Source organism: Oryzias latipes, chromosome 9, assembly GCF_002234675.1.
Source record: "Oryzias latipes chromosome 9, ASM223467v1".
Lineage (NCBI taxonomy): Eukaryota > Metazoa > Chordata > Actinopteri > Beloniformes > Adrianichthyidae > Oryzias > Oryzias latipes.
This window is the reverse complement of record NC_019867.2, coordinates 6,601,425-6,620,979: the sequence shown is the minus strand read 5'-3', so window position 1 is coordinate 6,620,979 and position 19,555 is coordinate 6,601,425. Positions and strand designations below refer to the sequence as shown.

The window sequence follows — 19,555 nt, the reverse complement described above, 5'->3', positions numbered from 1 at the left end:
AACTCTCTGCCTCCGTGATGCACAGCCACTGATTCACAGATTGATTTTCTCTGTGCGCGTGCAGTGAACCAGCGAGACGGCTGATGCATCCAGGTGCAACGTTGTGTGCTTTTACCACATTAGCATTCTTTTTAAACAGGCCAGTGTACTTGAAGTCTGTAAATATAAGCCCATTATATTATTGTCCCTGTGGTGTTTTCTATTTGCAGCCTCAGCAGAGTCCTCATTCTCTATTGATTTGTTTAAGAAGGATCATAGGCACATCAAAGATGAGCTGTTATTGCTGTTAATTTATTTTATCTGTAAATGCATAATGTTCCATTCCTTTTCTGTATCCCTTTCCTAGGATTAGGATTTCTTTTCTGTGAATTTACTCATTTTCTGCCATAAACAACTGTATATCAGGTTACCCGTAAGATGTCTTACAGCAAGTAATTACAATTAGTAAAGCTAATACTTGAGGAGAAACACTCATTAAATCGGCTTATAAAGATTCACAGTACTTCTCTGCATAAGAACTTTTTGTTCCTCTTTGGCTGCAAATAATGAATCTTTACTTTAGTTAGGACATTATGTATTCTCTGAGGTCATTAGAGAATCCATATTACAGGGCTCAAAGCAGTCTGGATAGGATTCATTTTTGTCCAAATATAGATATATGCATGTTTTTGAAGAGACATTAATCAACATATTTTGCATTAGCCCACTGATTGTTTCCAAAGTTTCCAATGGTTGTTTATTTTTTATTTTATTTTTTAAGTTGAAAGACATTTTTGTGCTTAATTATTTCAGTTCACAAATATTTATGATATGTATGCCATTTTTTTTTTTGAAGAACTTCTGTTTTTCTTCTAAACCACACAGAGCTCTTCTTATCTCTTGCAACACCAGAAAGTTCTGGATCTTTTTCATTTTCAAAGGCTGTTTTATTTCCTTTAATAATTAATTCCTTTCCTTTAAGTTAGCTTCTACAATTAAATACACTAAGCCATTTTTTGTCAAATCCCAACTCATCCTCTTTTTTTTAATTACTTTTACTTTGTAACCCTCCAGAATATAGTCATAATCATATCCTAATGTTCTGTCTTTAAGCTATTGGCAAGTGTTGTACCTGTTTATGAAAATCATGGTCCATATTGTGATCCAACCATGACTTGTAAGTTTAAATATTATGAGATATAGATTGTTAACAGAAGATTCCACGAGTCTGCTTCTGTCAAAAATAATTTTGATTAAAAACTTTTTTTTTAATGCTTCAGTTGCTCGTTCCCCGGTTTTAACAAAGTGCTTCATTTGATATGCTCAAAAAGAATCACCATTCAGCACTCTTTGGAATTGTTTCATTTCAAGCAATCAAGCAAAAAAATATTAAAGACAGACAAAGTGCAAAGAGGCGCCTGAAACAATCCAGCACATAACTGGCATGGAAAACAGATACATATTCATATACAATCACATAGTCAAGCAAATATTAACATTTGGGTCACATATACACAAACAGTGACCCTTTTTAAAAATTATTTTATACTTGCAAGAATACTCCTGAAGCAAGTTTTACATTAAAGATCAGAAATTTTTCCAGCAAAAACCAAAACCTGGCAAAATTTTCTCAATACTTTCATTTTACCTTTTGCAAAGTGAAAAGAAAAGAGAACTGGTAAAAAGAAGAGCTTTTAACCTCCTGTTTTTATGTGGGGAAAACATAATCCTGGAAACAAAGTTTTAATATTTTCTTTCTGCAGGTATATTAAAATATTGGCCGGGATAATAGGGAATTATTTTACAATTTAATTATTCCTACTTACATAAATAGCCATATCTATCTGTTGGTGCAGTTTGTGATGAAAATGCAGGCAAAAGGTTTTCTGGGTCTTTTGTCTTTTAACGATGATTGACAGGTCGTTGATGACGTCACTACAGATGGGCTTCGTTTTTGTTTTTGGCGGACATGAAGGTTTAACCTTTTAGAAGAACAGTTGCCCTGGTTGCTTGGGATTGTTTTTGTCCAGCCTAGACAAACCAGTGGGAGAAAAAGGTTTCAGCAGCTCCTGGCAAGTTCTCTTACTTGAATTTACTAGTGCTTTTTATTTTTTTACATACGGCTAGCATGTAGCTAAGCTAGCTTAGAGAAATGCTTCAAACTAATAACTTGTCAGTCAGTTCGTACTCTGATAATGTGTTTTATTCACGATAAATGTGTCTTTTGGTTTCTTCATATTAAAAAAAAGTCACGGAAATTTTGTTAATACTTTTATTTTTTACCCTTAAATTTCCCAAGCTAATTGTGCTCGGTTGGTTTGCAGAGGTGGCTAGCAATTTTGTTACTTGTAATTTTACTAAAGCATATTTGTATTGACGGGAAAATTGTATTTTTACTCCACTACTATATATCGTGCCATATTACTCAAATTATTTTATTTTCCGTTTGTACAACTTTGAAAGTCTTAGTTATTCTTGTCTAAGGGCCTGCTTAACTTAAGCCACAAAATGTTCATTTGCCATTGAAATACTTCTGGACTTTAGTGGCCTAACCTTCAGTCTGGCCCATAAATGTGAATGAAACTTCTCTAACAGCTTTCCGGTGCATTATTGTGGTGGTATTTTTTTTTAATACACTAATGGATGGAAGTTGCTGCCCAAACTGAACGCTGACATATCTTCCTACATCCCACTTTGAAGTTTTAAAAATAAGTTCCACCACCATTGTGAAAACCAGAGGAGACTGTGTGCACCCTGCTATATGATCCTTACTTTCAACTCCTGCCAGTCTGTGTTGAATTCAGACATACTCAAACACAACTGAATGTCTTAAAAATATTCCTTCACCAACCCACTCATGTGCCTGGCGTTTCAAAATACTCCAAAGCTTCCCCGCTGTAAACTGTGTGGCACTGAGCCAAAAGCGTTGGCTAAATCTAGAAAAACCACCTGCAGATCTCCATTTAACATTTTTGCTAATTAAATTTGATCCCACATAATGCTTGTATGTTAAAAAAAAACGCGAAAAGATAGAAAATCCAGGTTTTTTAATAGATGCATCAACAAGATTTTTGTTTTCCCCGGATTGTCGGAAAACCTCCAAGCTGAAGAAATTCTTATCTTCAGCATTCAAGAGGTAAGCTGGTCTAAACTGGCCTAAATTGGTTGAATCTCTCTCTTTTGGAGTAAAGATTACTCCTGCTCTTCTCCAGGACTTGGGTGCCATCCAAGTCCTTCATACCATTTAATGATGCTGTTGTGGCACATCTTCCATCTCTTCGTGGTTTGTTATATATGTTATGTTATGACCTACCATTCCATTTAGAAGGAATATCTAGTTAGTCTTGTGGTTTGAATGTGGTTATGACATCTGTTATTGAGGACTTATTTATTTAGTGCTGCATGAAAAATACAAATTTTAGATGAGAGCGCTTTTATTTTTGTCTAAAAACCTTGTTTCTTTTTAACGAAAATTTTTTGTTGCTTTAATGCTCTTTATCCTTTTTCAGGATTTTTATTTTGTTGTTTCAATGTTATATTTTAATGCATTTGTGTTTGATTTTAAGATACTTTTAACACTTTTTAAATGTCTTAATTGTCTTGCTGCTTCTTATTTATCCAATCTTTTATTAAAGTATGAACCCTCGTGGACCCTGAGATCCTCTGGCACTGGTCTGTTAACCATTCCGACTGTAAAAACAAAAACCTTCGGAGAATCTTTTTCACCTGGCTTTCAGCTAATTTTTTACTACCTTTATTTATTTATTTACTTATCCATTTTATCTTGTTTTATGAACTTACACTAGATTTAATATGTTATTTTAATTTTAATTTACCTTATTTCAATTTTTTATTGTTTATTGCTTTTATCAGTATGTTTACTTTTTCATTCTCATTTTTATTTCCGGTGCTTCCTCAGCTGGAACCTCTCCCTCTGGGTCGGCTGCTGTTCAGCCACTGCGGCTCTGGATGGGAACCTGCATCACTGCTTAGCTGTGGTGGAGTGGTCCCCGCCTATAATGCTGCATTTGACTGATTATGCAGCTGTTCACAGAGAGGGTGGTTCCAATTATTAGCGTTTCCAACATCTTGTCTTCATGCTCAGCCTATTTCTCATCGTCTTTCCCCATCAGTTAGGGGGTTAGGGGGTTGTGTGTAGGTACGGGGAGGGGTCCCTATTTTTAAATTTTCATTTTTGTGCTTGTTTATTTTAATTTTCATGATTGTTTTTATATTATTTATTTTGTTTTGTTTTAATGTAAAGCACTTTATGTTAGACTCTTATATGAAAAGTGCTTTATAAATAAAGTTTTGATTGATTGATTGATTGATTGATTGAGAAAATTGTGCTGCTGCTTAGAATTTGAGTGGTTTGCCTGTTTTTTCACTTAAGCAACTTTTACAACTTTACTTCTTTCAGAGTAATATTTTGAAGTGAAGCTGCTTTTACTTTATTGCTGTTTCTGGATAATTTACCAACTTCTGGTTGCTCGGCTGGTCTATGCTTGCACCCACCTTTGGCTAAATCCTTGTTAAATAATACAGAACTTTCCAAGGATGTTGTTTAAGGCTGTAGCTCTCGAATTGTTTCCATGTTTGCTGTGTGTGTATTCTGCCCTTGTACACCCTTCCAGAGTTAGGCTTTAGATGATAATCTCTCGCGCTAGTCCTTGACACAGAAGGTTACTACCCTTTGGGTCATTGAACAGTTCAAAGAATAGATGTGAAAACACCAACCATCGTCTCTGCCATTTTAAAATTCACTCTAATTTGACCTGTCACCTCGTAATGGTCTCTGATTTTTAATCACTTTTCAACCTGGGTCTACTTAAGCCTTTGCTATCATTCTAGCAAACTACTGCTTATTAATTAAAGACTGTAATTGGTCAATAACCAAGAGAGAGAACCTCACAAGCATGAGCAGTGTACAACAAAATCTGCAGCTCATATTTGAATACTGGTTCAGTCATTTGTTTTAACGGTTAAAGGTGGGTCATTTATTAATACACTTTACTCTATTGTGTCCTGCTGTTTATATACTTGTTAGACCGTTGTCTTGAACCATTTCCAGGTGGTATTTAGTTCCCCCTAGACTGGCTTATATAAGCCTATTAAAACCTTTGCTTGTTTTCTGACTTCTTTATTCAGTTTTACATCCTTTATTCCCATTTTACTGCCACGTCCTCACTATTACCCGCTGTACCTGAGCTCTGGGAACCTCCTATCAATGCATTTGTTCCCACTGGAGCTGGTAATGAATGTGGGAACGTGAAGCTAGCTGAAATGGAGCATCTCCCCATGGGTACGGCTTAAGTTTTAATTAGCAAAGTTAATGGGGCAGAGTTGGATCAGAGTGAGAGACGGTGATACTAAGGAAAGGTATCCTTGAGCCCTGTGAGACTTCTGTATTTGATGGATGTAGCCACAGCAAGATCCAATATATTTAAGGAGAGCTGATACCATCAGGGTAGGTAGGACTTCCTCTCTCTTCAGGAGAAAGTACCGGTAGTCATTATACCACCAGCAGGGAGTCTTGTCAGGATTGTGGGTTAAGATCTTTCCATGGGAACAGTGGGCCACTTATTGAGCTGAAGAAAATCTCACTTATTTATTAATCATTACTGTATTTACCTTTTTTTTTTCAGCTGTAACCCGTTGAATCTCGACCATTTGGTCTGTTGTCGATACAATAATGCATTTCAAAGTAGCTAAGGGACCAGCAGCAGTTATGCAATAGCTGTTCTCAGCTTACTGCTGTCACCTTTTAATGATTTATAGCTAAACAGTCTGTGCTTTGCTCCACATAAGTGTAGAGCAAAAACATTTAAGTTCCCTAATAACTTGCAAGAATTTTCCTTTTTAAAATTAAGTTCCTTGCAATGTCAGTAATTTTCTATTGCAGAAACTCTACAAAAACTACAGAGAAGCTGCTGATGTATTAGCTGTAGTTGTGCATTAGGTGATAGATTGGAGTGTTGCCTACACTCCTCAGCCAAATATTCGAAGCTGGAGGCAAGTTTCACAGAGGCGGAGAGTTTCTTTTCTTTAATTTGACTGGGACAGTCTTTTCTCTGAGCTCTTTGGGAAGCTTGATGAATTAGTCTGCCTTAAAACTAATAATCTGTTGTTTTTTTTAACATGCACATCATCGACTTCATTTTTCTCTTTTTTTTGTAGGTATCTGGATTTAGGTCTGCAGGGGTTTGTTTTGTTTCACCATGGTGCAGGAGAAGAATGATGGGATAAACAACAACAACATGAACCTTCTACGTCAACACAACAAACCTGCAGTAAGAACTCTGCTTGTATGCCTCTCTCCCACTGTCCTCTCACTCTGTGTGTACTAATCTCCTCTACTTTGTTCATTCATAATCGCTGACGAACATGCATGGCCCCATGTGCCTAAATCTGTTTGATGTTTACCAAACAGCACAGTATGATGACTCACTGAGACAGGCTGGATCATTACAAGGAAAAAATACAATTCTAGAATGTTCTAAGCATCACTAAATGAATGTTAAATTGTTCCCTACACACGTGACTTATTAGTTTCATTGTTTACTATTTTACGTCTATTTTTATTTTAATAAATGTAATTTACAATATAAGCTTTGTTTTGATTTTTTGGGGTGGTGGGCTTTTGGCTTAGTTTTTCTGTAATTTGTCATTATTCAGTGATTGATTTTTAGGAGATTTATCCCAACTAAGCATCAGGATCTTGTTTAATCCATAGCAATCTCATCACATTGAACCACAGCAGTACAACTGTAAAGCAAATGTGCACACAATGTTGAAGCTGTCATTAAGGAAAGCATTGTGTTGCCAGTCTAATACAAAGTCTGTCCTCAAATATACTGCAGTGTAAAGCAAAAAATAAAAATCGTACCTGGTGTTTATTGTATTGATTGAGGCGCAAAAGTCCAATTTGGTTTTTCTTTTTGACAAAACCAAAGATAATAAAAACAGCATCAATATAATAGAAAAAAACTTAGCAGCCCCAGGAACAGAAGCCTTTACGTTGGCCATGCTGTCATATTAACATCCTTAATGTCGTTTCAACTGAAGTTACAGCATTAGCACCTGCTAGAAGTTATTGCAGTGTTGATATGTACCTATAAACTGATGTTATCTCTGTCTTTATGACCATAGAAAATAATCTTTACCTTTCAGTTGTCATGGGAATTGAAAATCAAGAAAAAAGTGAGGACAATACCCAGCTTTCTAGGTAACTTCAGACCAGCTGTGGGGCAGTGCTGTCACCAGTGTACGCCGGACAGTTTGGTGAGTCTGTTGTCTTTTTTCTTTTTAACAAACAGAGAAACTCTTTGGTGTGTAGAAATCACAATGTAGATCTAATGAGACGGTTGCTCTCCAAAATTGATATCAGCTTCTCACCTGTTTGGGAACCGTACCACTGGACTGGCAGGCAGGAGTGATGGTTCCCCTTTTTAAGAAGGGGGGCCAGAGGGTGTCTTCCAACTACCAGGGAATCACATTCCTCAGCATCCCTGGGAAAGTCTGTGCCAGGGTACTGGAGAAGAGTCCTTCCGATAGTCAAACTTCAGATCCAGAACCCACAGCGGTCTGGTCATGGAATGGTGGACCAGCTCTACACCCTCTTCAGGGTGTTGGGGGGTTCTTGGGAGTTCTCTCTTCCAGTCCATATTTGTTTTGTGGATTTGGAGAAGGTTTTCGACCGTGTCCTCTGTGGTTTCTCTGTGGAGGATGATCTGGGAGTATGGGGTCCGGCGAGCCCCACTGAGGGCTGTCCGGTCTCTGTATGACCGGAGCAAGAGCTTGGTTCGCCTAGCCGGCAGTAAGCCAGACCTGTTCCCGGTGCATGTTGGACTCCGGCAGGGCTGCCCTTTATCACCGGCTCTGTTCATAATTTTGATGGGCAGAATTTCTAGGTGTAGCCAGGGGCCGGAAGGGGTCTGGTTTGGGGACCACAGGATTTCTTCTCTTCTCTTTGAAGATAATGTGCTCCTGTTGGCTTCATCGACCCTCACTGGGTGATGTTAATTCTGAGGCCATGGTTGTAGTTTACCATCTCTCGGTGGGTGGATACCCTGTCCTAGGTGGAGGAGTTTAAATATCTCGGGGTTTGTTCACAAGTGAGGGAAGACTGGAGAGTGACATTGACAGGCAGATTAGAGCAGCGTCCATAGTTATGTGGTCGATGTACCAGTCTGTTGTAGTGAAGAGAGAGCTGAGCCAGAAAGCAAAGCTCTCAATTAACCGGTTGGTCTTCGTTCCAGTACTCACCTATGGTCATGAGCTCTGGGTCATGACTGAAGGAACGAGGTCCCAGATACAAGCGGCTGAAATGAACTTCCTCCATAGGGTGGCAGGGTGCTCCCTTAGAGATAAGGCGAGAAGCTCTGTCACCCGCGGAGAGCTCGGAGAAGAACCGCTTCTCCTCCACATCGAGAGGAGCCAGTTGAGGTGGCTCGGGCATGTAGTCCATATCCCTCCTGGACGCCTTCCTGGGGAGGTGTTCTGGGCATGACCCACTGGGCGGAGGGCTCGGGGACATGCTGGAGAGACTACGTTTCACGGCTGGCCTAGAAAAATCTCGGGGTTCCCCCAAAGGAAGTGGAGGAAGTGGCCGGGGAGAGGGAAGTGTGGGCATCTTTGCTTAGACTGCTGCCCCTGCGACCCGGTCCCGGAGGAGCGGAAGAAAATGTTCAAGTGCAAAAAACTGAATTTTAAAAAGCTAAAAAGTCTAGTTTCAAGTATTGCTTTTGTCTTGCAAGAAAAATAATCTTATCAAGAAAGTTTTTATATTGCAAAAAAATCTCACTTTGAGAAAATGCTCTTAGTTCCTTTTTTTTTCTTATAATGAGAATTTTTGGTAAGACTATTTTTCTTACCTGATTTATGTGCTTATTTAAAGAAAATAAATTCTAATTTTAAAATCTTTGACTTATTTCTTGGATTGTTTTTGCAGTGTTTATAGTATAGTTTTGAAAAACAGTGGCCTAGGAGTTTAACTTTAAAAACTTCCAACATTTTTGTTTATTTGATTTTTCAATTGACTATACCCATGATGACTCTAAACCAACAAAGATGAAAAAGTTTACATTTTTAATTAAAAACAAATTTAAAAGCAGTTTATTATTAGCTTGACAACTATAAGAAACTTTTTTTTTTAAATAATGGATTGAAATAATCTGAATTTCCATTCTGAAATTTCGGATTTATTTAAACATTTTTATTAAAACCCAATTCTAGTAAAAGCCATTGAAAAAACCCAAGTATGCATGTAATGACTGAAAGAAGTAGGCATTTAGGCAGTAATTTAGACTTTTAAAATGAAATATTATCTAAATCAACAAGAAAACTATTGGTTAATCGTCCAGGCTGAAACCTCGATTAAAAAGGAGAACAAAAGGATGCAAAAACAAAAAAAATGTGGCATTGATTATGAGGCTCAGACTGCTGGCTGTGTGAAACGATGAAAGATGCACCTGCATATTTGGATGGCATTAGTTTTTGTTTTCTGTCATTAAGACTTGTTCTTGGTTTCCTGTGCAGAGGGAGATAATAAAGTAAGTATTGGATTTTCCTCAGGATTTAGAGACATCGACCTGCTGTTCTTGCTGTTGTCACTTAAATCTTTAAGAGGGTTTCATTCATTTAAAGACTTCCTCAGCAATAAAGCCTTAATATCTCAGAGTTTGTGGGAGTGCCATATGGCTGCCTCCTCCCACATAGTTTCATATGTTATTGAAGAGAACTTAAATGTAGATTTCTAAAATTTTTTGAATATTTCCTTGAATAAATTATCACAAACATTTATGGATTGTTGTTTGTAGGCTGATTTGGTCATTTTAGTGTTCAAGAATGTTCCCAATGTTGAATTTTCTGTTTTACATTTAAAATATCTCGTAAAAAATGCTGTTTTAAATTTAAATATTTTTAAGTGTCCATTTAAGTGTTTCTTTATTATTTCAATCATGATTTAGAGGAAGAATCTTGGAAAGAATTCTTTTCTCGGCTTCGACAACCTGCTGGACGTCAGTGAGACAAAAACCAGGTAGTGTTTTATTGATATCCAGAATATTCATACAAAGCCTTTTTCTGAGAATTCACCCACCTTCCTCTGAGTTCTGTGCTTGTTCATGTTGTAGGTATCGAGGCTGGCTAGTGCGGAGGTTGTGCTGTGCCCTGTTTGTGAGTGGGTTGAAGGTTTTTGGGAGTCCCGCTGGCGACAGGATGCAGAGAATCTGCCAGAGCAACAGGTAAGCACAAGAAAGGATGAGTGCTGGTGTAAAGATGCCAGGGAAAAGTAAATGAATGGAAAAAAAAAACTGACTTGAAGACCCTCATTGATCGTCTTTTCATCTATTGTAAAACCATTCCCAGTGATTTTTTTTGTATTATTATGATTATGCAGTTTTTAGCCAAAATAAATAAACCTGTCGTTTTCTAGGTAATAGTTGTTGTAGAGCGTCAGTAGTTCATTAGAAATTCACCTCTGAGTTGTAGGCAGGACCGTTGGTGCGAAGCAACCCAACCCCTCTTCCTTTCAGCTCTGTGTTTACGTGCTACCCTGCTAGCGTAAACCCCCTCGCAGCTCCAACCTAACAGAACTGGTGCAGCAAAAGCGGCGAACGATAATGGAGCGATAGCCGTACAGCTTTGAGGCCAGATACCAGCTCAAACGAGGAAAGCATGGATCTCATCGTATACCAGTGGATGCATCAGATGGGGCGTTGCTGGGAGCTTGTGGCCTGCCCAGTTTAATTTCTACATCATAAATATGCTCTATTTCAAACTGCATTTTTTTATCTGCTCATGATTCACAACAGCCTGCATAAAGAAATACTCAGAAATGCAATTTTAAGCTTAATTTTGTTAATATTGTTAATATATGTCCTCTATCTTGCGTCTTCTTGCCACAAGAAGACGTTAAAAACTCGATTTTTATTGGAGTGGGTCTTTAAAGCGATTAGAGACCTAAAGATACAAAAACGTCTAAATCAAGAATCTATGTAGGAAAGAGCTATGCGATAACTTGGGGTGCCTTCTCCGTCTGTCAGCTTTTATCTGATTTTGCGTCTTTGTGATTCAGTTTAAGCATTTGTGCAAAACTCAGGAAGGCTGATGTTCATGCAAGTCCAACACCATGAACTATTTAACCCGTCTTTGAATTTTAGGGTTAGGGAGGCGTTGGCAGCAGCAGCACATCCCGAGGGGGAAATCTGCCAGGAGAGGCTCAGTCGTCTCACTCCCTTCCTTCCTCTCATCAACACCTGCATTTCCTCTGCCCTCCTGAGGTTTGTGTGCAAACCCACTCTACAATAATCCAACATACTTTATTTGTTATCTTACTATTCTTACCTGTAATCCTTAATTTAGAAATTAAGAGGTTGTACACATGGAAACATGTATTTATTGATGTTAAAATAAAGCTTTTTTTCAGCAGTTCAGGTATTTGGGGCTCCTCCAGTTAAACTCTACAGATTCCCATGATAAAGTAACTTCAAACTATTAAACACTGTGTAATCAAAGCCTTGCATAATCTATTACTCTTTGCCATTAAGCTCTATTGCCATCCCAAAAACTATTAAAAGCACATTAATGAGCTACTGGCAGACACTTCTTTCATTTTAATGAACAAGGATGCCATTGAATAAATCACAAAGCATCTTTTCACCCTCAGCACTCAACAGAGTTCTGGATTTGTGCTGGACCCAAATACCCAAGGAATGCATGAAGCTTCAAGCCCATTATGGAGACAGAATAAAAGATAAACGAGACATTTTTAGAGAAACCTGAACTGACCTGTAACTGCTTTCTGTGTTTTTCAGTTCTTAATTGTTGATAGTCATGCAATGTTGTTGTAGTTTCTATGGAAATCAGGCCAGAAAATAGGTGGAGGAAAACAGAGCAAGACCATGTGCCCTACATTTGCAATAAAAAGCACATTTGCACCTGAACAGAACATCTCAGATTGAGCTTTTCTTTTTTCTTTTTTTTTATAAAAGGTTCTAATTTTTATATATTTGTGTATTTAAGATTATATTTATCCTTAGACATTAAAACTATTTTTTTCATAATATTACAATGTTAATCCTTAAAACTGCTCATTTAGTCTCACTGTTAGCCCACATAATCTGCAAAGGTTGAGAGTCCGGATCTTGAAATTTTAATGCAGAAAAACCTCCCTTTGCTTTCACTTTACTGTACTTTTTAACAACAAAGGAGCAGCAAAAATAAAAATTCAGCACACGTCTCTAATTTCTCCATTTGATGCCGTCGGCAATGGACAAATATATTATACATTGGTCAGATGTCTACGGTGTTGAGATCTACTTGCAGATGCATTACTATCAGTCATTCAGCATGCTCCTCAAGATGACTGACAGTTTTAGAGGCGTGCGTTTGATCATGGAAGGAAAGCAACCACTACATTTGCCCTGATGAAAAGATGACACTTGAAAATGAAAAACTGCTCAATGAATCTTTCAAGTTTTAAGAATCTGCTGCTACAGTCAGACATTTTGGAAATGTCTGATGAAATGCAGCTGAAACTTCACTCTTTTTTTTTTTCTTTTCTCCTTTATAAACTTGTTTTTCTCTTTGTCCATTCTTTTTAAAATACAGGTTTTATCTCCACCTACTTTTTCCTCATTTCTAGTCGTGTTCTTGTCTCATCTGCAGCCGTCAGCCTCTGACACCTTTCCTTTTTATCGCTTTCTAGTCTCTGCTCGTTCCTGTGTCATCATTCATCCCTGTTTTCCCTGCTCCGTCTCTCCCATCGATCTCATTTAAATGCTTTCACACCTATCTCCGCTAACTTTTATAAATAAAAAGTACTTGTTTTTTTTCTTTTTCTTTTTGAATCACATTTTTTTCTACTTTGTCTGCAGGGTGTACTTTACTGTGGTATTGTTGTATCCTTGTCTGTCCTGTGCCGATGATGCCTTTTTTCCTTCTTCAGAAATGTCTCATTCTGTCCCCTAACCAGATTCACGGGCTGGGCGATGCTGAAGATGTTTGCTTCTGTGTTTGGCAGTATTCAGGTTAACCTCAACCATCTGTCAGCTTTGCACAAAGCTTCACGAGAGGTATGAGGGTTTATAAATGCACTCTTTAAATATTTATGTGTTATTTGCTCATCCAGCCCCATTAGTTTTAAAACATGGTTTTGTTTTTCCCCTCACCTCCACTAAGTGCATTCTGTTTTAAATTCATCTATTGGATTGAAAAAACAATTACAACACACTTCTCTTTTTGTTTTTTAGAATGTTTTTATTTTTTTTGTGCTTTTTATTTCTCGGGTCACAAATGTTTTTGGAATAATTAGATTTTTACCCCCAAACCCTATATCTTTGCTTCACAACTTGCATTATTTGATCTAATTATCCATATAACAAACTCGTATTGTACATTTAGTGGCAAGTGTATGAGTTCTTTTGTTATCAAGCTGTCAAGCTAATCAGATTCAAAAGTAAATTTTATGCCATATCACTTCATTATCAAAGGATTTAAAACAGAAAGCTATTACTGTTTGTATTTTTTTTTTTCTTCACATTTAGGTTTAGTGTCTAAACTTGTGGTGTTTGATCGTAGAAAAGCAACCTCTGCACAACCAGCCTTTGTTTTCTATAATGAATCACAATGTGTGGAATTTTGTTTATCTGAATCTGCCTCTGTTCTCCAACTCAGGGCTCTCTGCTGGTTTATGTGTACTTGCGTCAGAGCTCCGTGGACTGTGCTCTCATCCCTCTCGTGCTCTTCTGTCACAACCTGAGAGTACCATACACTATCTGTCCTCTCCACGTTAACAGCCCCTTCCTGAGGTACGCTCTCACACACTCAAACCCACAAAAAAGGCTGCCGGGCAAGGCGAGCTGCACAGAGACGTTCCTCATCTTGTGTTTGTGTGAAATTAGATGCCACTCTTACAACCGTTCCTCCCAGGTTTGGAGAGCCAGAACTGGTTTAGGAGCAGAAATTCTCTGGGTTTTCAAGTCCTGCATATACTCCTCTTTTCCCCATAGATCGGTTCTGAATAAATTAGGAGTTGTCCTCCTGCCATCCTCTGTGTCAACTGAGCTGGATGCTGAAATGGAGACTTTATACTCTCCTGTCATGACCTCAGTAAGTCCATCTATTTATCCATTTAATTGCCTGTTAATTTGGTCACCTTTGACACTCTACATGTTGATTAATTGTCCACCATGGTGCCTCTGTCAGATACAGTCAGTGAGAGACATCGACCAGCTAATTTTAGGTTTAGGATCAATTCATGGTGTCAATATAATCAACTAATTTTTACGAATAGAAGTTTTTTCTCAGCCTTTTTTTAAATCCACTATTATAAAGAAAACATTATTTTCTTTTGAGTAATTTGCTAATTCATTTGGAGGTTTCTGCTCGCTTTGAGGCTATCTGCTTCAATGAGTCAAATGAATGCGATCCTTAAATATAACTTTTATTTTATTACATTTTAAAAGTGAAATGTCTGCTGTAGGTCCTCAAATGTACTGCGGAAAAGAGAACTTAAACTGCATAAAACCATTTGAAAAATCCTTGGAAGTAAAACACGCCTCAAAGGCTTTTCTGAGTAAGTTTACTTATTTTTAGTACTTTACAAGGTCTTCATCAGTTTTTATTTATAAGAATTTCGTCACTCAATTAAACTTAAAATTGAACTTACGAATTAAACGTATGTACTTGACTATGCATCAAAACTCTTTTGTTCCCTTTCAAAGGAATTAAAACTATCTGTGCAGTTTCTACTGATAGCCATAGATTTTTTTATTTAATTATTAGGTGTAGATTTAGGCAGAATCCATATTGTTACCTTAACCCCCCGGCTCCTCCCCATTGCTCCAGTTGTAGGGGTATTTGAAGCTATAGTGACGTCCCAAAGTGTTTTTTTAAGGAGGAGCCATAGCAAATTAGGGATGACTATCCCTCCGCAGGTAAGTGTTTCCACATCATGCTGTGGCGCAGAGGAGAAATTCATTTCTTCACGTGAGTGTGCTGTAAAGCATAGAAGTTTACTCTTAAATTTAAGTCTTGATTTTTTGTTTTTGCATGACTTTTTTAAAGTCATCAAACTGATGTCATGGTTTTTCAAAAGCTGGCAGCTATGCGCTATTGTAGCTCCAATTGACTATTGATGATGTCATCAAGGGGTAGTAATGTCTGAAATTGAAGACACTTTTCCATATCTCTCCACTTGGAGGGATAAATGTAAGGGGTAGGGGTAAGAAATCAATTTGGATATGACCTTATACTCCAGTTTTGTATTTGGCCGACTTTTAATTAGGTTACTATTGAGAAGTGGCGGCTTCTCTCTCTAAGTGCAACGATATACAGACGGAGCTAAGAATTGTTTCAGGTAAAACATTTTTACTATGCCTTAGACCTGCACAATAAATGGCAAATTTATCCTTATCAGATATCAAGCTGTGCAATATGCATATTGCAAAAGATGGTGAAAATTGCAATAAATGGTTACTTTAAATGAGAAGCAGCTTTCATGGAGCTTTGATAATAAATCAGTCCTCTTTGGATTAGATTTAACAAACAAACTTGGTTCAAATAAACTGCATCCACTGCTGCCTTTGCAACTAACCTCAGAACAATTTTGACTCTGATTTACATCTTTTAGACTTTTTTTTTTTAATATTTATATGAGAATATGTTTTCCAAACTCACTAAAAACCTTTAGGGGTCCTGGGGATGCTGGTGCCTAACCCAGCTACTGGACTGAAAATTGGCCTGAAAAACCATACAGGTTGTACTCTGCCTGGTTTTTCAGTCCAATACAGTTTACCTAAAAAAATGTAACTTTGTTTAAGGTCTAATTTAATGTTCCTTTTTCTGGATTTTCTTTATTGTGCTAAAGGAAGACGTGATCATCTGCCACAGGGGTTCCCTGTAAAATCTTAGGCATGTTTTTCATCCTCAACTTATAGTACTGTTAAGGCTTTACTGTGTTTCATGTTTAATTTGTTTGTAGCAGTTTAAAGATGAATGAATGTCACAAAATGACATTTTTCTCTTGAAATGCTTTTGCCAATTGACTTTGATTGGACTCTTAGCATCTGAGCCTCTGAAACGAGGGATCTATGCACAGACTCAAAGAGCTGAAAATACTCAAACATTTCTTCTCATTTGGGAGTTATTATGTTGAAGTAGGAGCTGAGAGTCATCAGTTTAAACCCCCGTTCACCACAGAAGTCAGGCCTGAATATTTCATTTACTCCCAAATAGCTAATTTGTGGAAATATTTAGGTATTTGTTGATCCTGGAAGGGAGCATACACAGAGCTCGGTTAGCCATTAGATGCAGGCTTCACCTTAAAATTACTTTTACTGCAGAAGAAAGAGGGAAGCAACAGATACACAGGCCGATTGACATTTCCATAATATTTCTAATATTCTGCATTGTCTTGGGAGGTAACAGATGCAACACAATGCCGTGTGAAACAAACAAGCCAGAAACCCTCACAATTTGGCTGCTCACTGAACCAAATCAAGTGTGTTTTCCAGTTTTTCTAGTGTGTAAGTGCACATCTCTGTAGTCTGCAGTCATCTCTGCCATTTTCCAAAAGGGAACGGCAGCGGTTCAACCCACACAACTGCTTCCACCAATATGGGGTCTCTTAACACATTATGCATAAAAACAGAGTGTGATTTCAACTTGCCACTCTGTCACCAACCAAAACACGGCATTTGTGTCAATCCTCATAATTAGCAGCGTTTGTGCAACCCAAAACGTTGGATAAACATAACCCTGCTCCAAAATTTTCCTGAAGAAGCGAGAGGGCAGGATGGAGCAGGTAATTACATAAAATTGCAAAGTAGGCAGTGGAAATGATGCCTCTCCTTATCATTTGGCTGTTTAGTTTATGAGCATTCAGGACTCATTCAATCACTGTCATTTTTACATTGCACTCCACGGAGAAGTGTTACAAACTCCTCAATCAGTACCAACCGTCTTTGCTGCTTCCCCTTTTTTCCCCCGCCTTGCTTCTCTTTCAAAGTTTCCCGGAGCTTAGGTTTTTGCTGCAGAGATTTAAAGTTTGCAGTTTTCCGAGGGCGTGAGGAACCTTAGTGTGAAGCAGAGCTGCATGAGCAGGTTTACTCTAATTAGAAGGCGTTGTTTGTTTGTTTTTTTTCTAGTTCCCATTGTTTGTTCTACTTTTCCCCCTGATCTTCTCATTTACATCTCAGTCGCCTTCCATACCCGTTCTTTTGTTTTTTCAGCAGTGATTAACTAGCCTTCACCAAAGATTTACCTACCGTCCTCAGTAATTAGCATCCTTTCATCAATAAAATCCATCTGAGTAGCTAGAACATAATTTACGGCGTCCAACATCATTCCTTAAATTAAATCAACTTTTGATTCAGAGCATCCCAGCTCTTCAATGATCAATACTGTATCGTACGACTCATTAGAAGTACCTTTAGAGTACAACCCAAACTGTACATCCAGTATTTAGTATTGATGCTCTTTTTTTTTTTCCTTTTAAACCGTGCAGACAGAGCAGGTCGATTTTATTTGAAAGGGTGCTTATCTTGATTTTATTTCAATGTTAACTGACCTTTATTGTTTTTAGTGTAGATCTGCCTTTAAGAGATTCCAGTTTTCTACTGCAAGGGAAAGAGTCAAAGAAGTATTTTTGCGTATGTTATGGTGTCTTCTGCTGTCTGTTATTTCTTTTTCTCCTGCTTATTGTATTTTAACTAGTCATTTTATTCATTTATTTTTGGCTGCTCCCTTATGCTCTGCATTTCTGTCTTTGCTCCCAGATGTGACGTCGTTCTTATCTGTTTTAATAAAATGATACAAAGCTAATTTCTCAAGACATGGATTTGTCTCTTCTCTCCTCCTCCTCCTCAGCTGATAGGTGAGCTGCTCCATGAGGGTCAGGCGTTAAGTGTTGGCGTGTCAGCTGTGTCTGGCCACGGGGGCCAGTGGCTAGCTCGCATCAGGCGTCTCATCAAAGATGGATCTGTCCCTGATGTCAGTCTGGTCCCGGTGGGCATCTCTTATGACTCTGTGACCAACACCAACCTGCAGGTGCTTACATGCAAACTCTCACAGAAGAGCAAACACGCAATCTGACACCCCTAAAGGGATGACGAAACAGATTTGACTTGGAACTGGGATTTTTTTCTAAAAACTCAGTGGAGCAAAAGCCGGCTGAGGACAAGAGAACTGCAAAAAAAAAACGTAGTTTAGTTTGGTAGATTTGCCCAAATATTGCATACATTTCTATAAAATTGTTGGTAATAAATTGGGGGAAGTTTTATATTTGACCTTTTTGAAATTAAGCTATGAAGTTTAAATAAAGCACTAAAAACATGTTTAACAAATGATTCTTCATTTACATTTTTTTTATTTTGACAGTTCACTGATTCATGAGTCATTGATGAATGTCTTTACACTTTTTCAATTTTCTGCAAGATTCATTTATGGCTTATATCATTGAATTTCTAAACTACTCATCGGTGCATTTTACATCATGCAGTGAACTGTATTTTCTGCTAGTAATAGTAAAGATAGTTAGCTAGTAAAAATGAAAAATCTGTTTTTCACGCCTGCATCTCTTTACTCTTATGTGTTGTTTTAGTGTTGACTACAACCTGTCGCTCTGCTGCGAGCGAAAGGGTCTATGACCTTAATATTTCTTGCAGGCCGCCACCTTATAGGTTTGTCCATTTTCCCCCTCAGGCAGCCCATAGCCACCCATAAGGGCCATTGTGACTAAGGCTGTACTGTAATCGGTGTCACATTTTTTATGTTTTTGATAACTCAAATGAAAACAAAATTTTCGAAACATAAATTTGTCAGAAAAGTCCGTTGTAAATTTGAAATAGATTTTTAGGATGTTTGCCTTCTGTGTCTGAATCAGCCATGGGGCTGTTTTTGGACTTATTGCACAGATTGAGTTGTCTCACAAGAGGCTCACATTGTTGATGGATATTGTCGTTCCTGCTGCTTATCTGGCTTTTAGAGGCTCTTTCAGCTTTGCTCTTTAATTCCTCGCTGCCCAGCATTAGTTGATTAGCTACAATTAATTTTCCCAAAGCATCTGTGATTTCTGTTGGCCTCCATTAATCCTGCCCTCTTTTATCTGCACTATGAGAATTCACTAAAGAGGGTGTTGCTTTCTGTTAACTGCGGTAATAAGGTCCTCGCCCCATCATTTAGTTCTGACATTTAGACATGAAGCACATTTCATCAGATCATTCGCTCTCACACAAACTGCTGCTGCTCATTACCCCTTATGTCTTCAAGCTGTAGGAATGTTCATCCTTATGACAAAAACATACTTGTGATTTACTGAAGTGTGTGCCTTGTATGTCTTAATATTTCAGGGATCCACACAGGTCTGCCTAAGATCTGCTCTTCAGTGGCTCTGGGACCTTTTCTGGAAGAAACCTGAAGGAAGTGTGAGGATTCATCTGGGTCAACCTTTCTCTCTGAAGGTGCACTGCTGAAAAATCAACCCAACCAAAATGTCCTTAAGCGGTTTCTTTTCATGAAACCTTTTGACGGAAAAGAATGAAGTGTAGAAATCAGTTTGTATTTTCACTCTGAT

The 19,555-nt window shown here is 37.9% G+C and overlaps 1 protein-coding gene across 3 annotated transcripts in view; it reads left to right on the top strand.

Annotated features, from left to right (window-relative positions):
* The first annotated feature begins 1,648 nt into the window (after positions 1–1,648).
* LOC101156981 (glycerol-3-phosphate acyltransferase 2, mitochondrial) overlaps positions 1,649–19,555 on the top strand; it is a 40,752-nt gene continuing 22,845 nt past the window's right edge. The window contains exons 1-11 of one of the 3 annotated variants that reach the window (XM_020705771.2): positions 1,649–2,051; positions 6,157–6,269; positions 7,150–7,260; positions 9,948–10,018; positions 10,113–10,223; positions 11,142–11,261; positions 12,956–13,055; positions 13,657–13,790; positions 13,992–14,091; positions 17,851–18,030; positions 19,332–19,442. In XM_020705771.2, the coding sequence (XP_020561430.1) occupies positions 6,198–6,269; positions 7,150–7,260; positions 9,948–10,018; positions 10,113–10,223; positions 11,142–11,261; positions 12,956–13,055; positions 13,657–13,790; positions 13,992–14,091; positions 17,851–18,030; positions 19,332–19,442 (1,110 nt within the window). In that variant the 5' untranslated portion in view covers positions 1,649–2,051; positions 6,157–6,197. The remainder of the gene's footprint in view (positions 2,052–6,156; positions 6,270–7,149; positions 7,261–9,947; positions 10,019–10,112; positions 10,224–11,141; positions 11,262–12,955; positions 13,056–13,656; positions 13,791–13,991; positions 14,092–17,850; positions 18,031–19,331; positions 19,443–19,555) is intronic. The other 2 variants (XM_011478920.3, XM_011478919.3) reach the window with 2 other exon arrangements.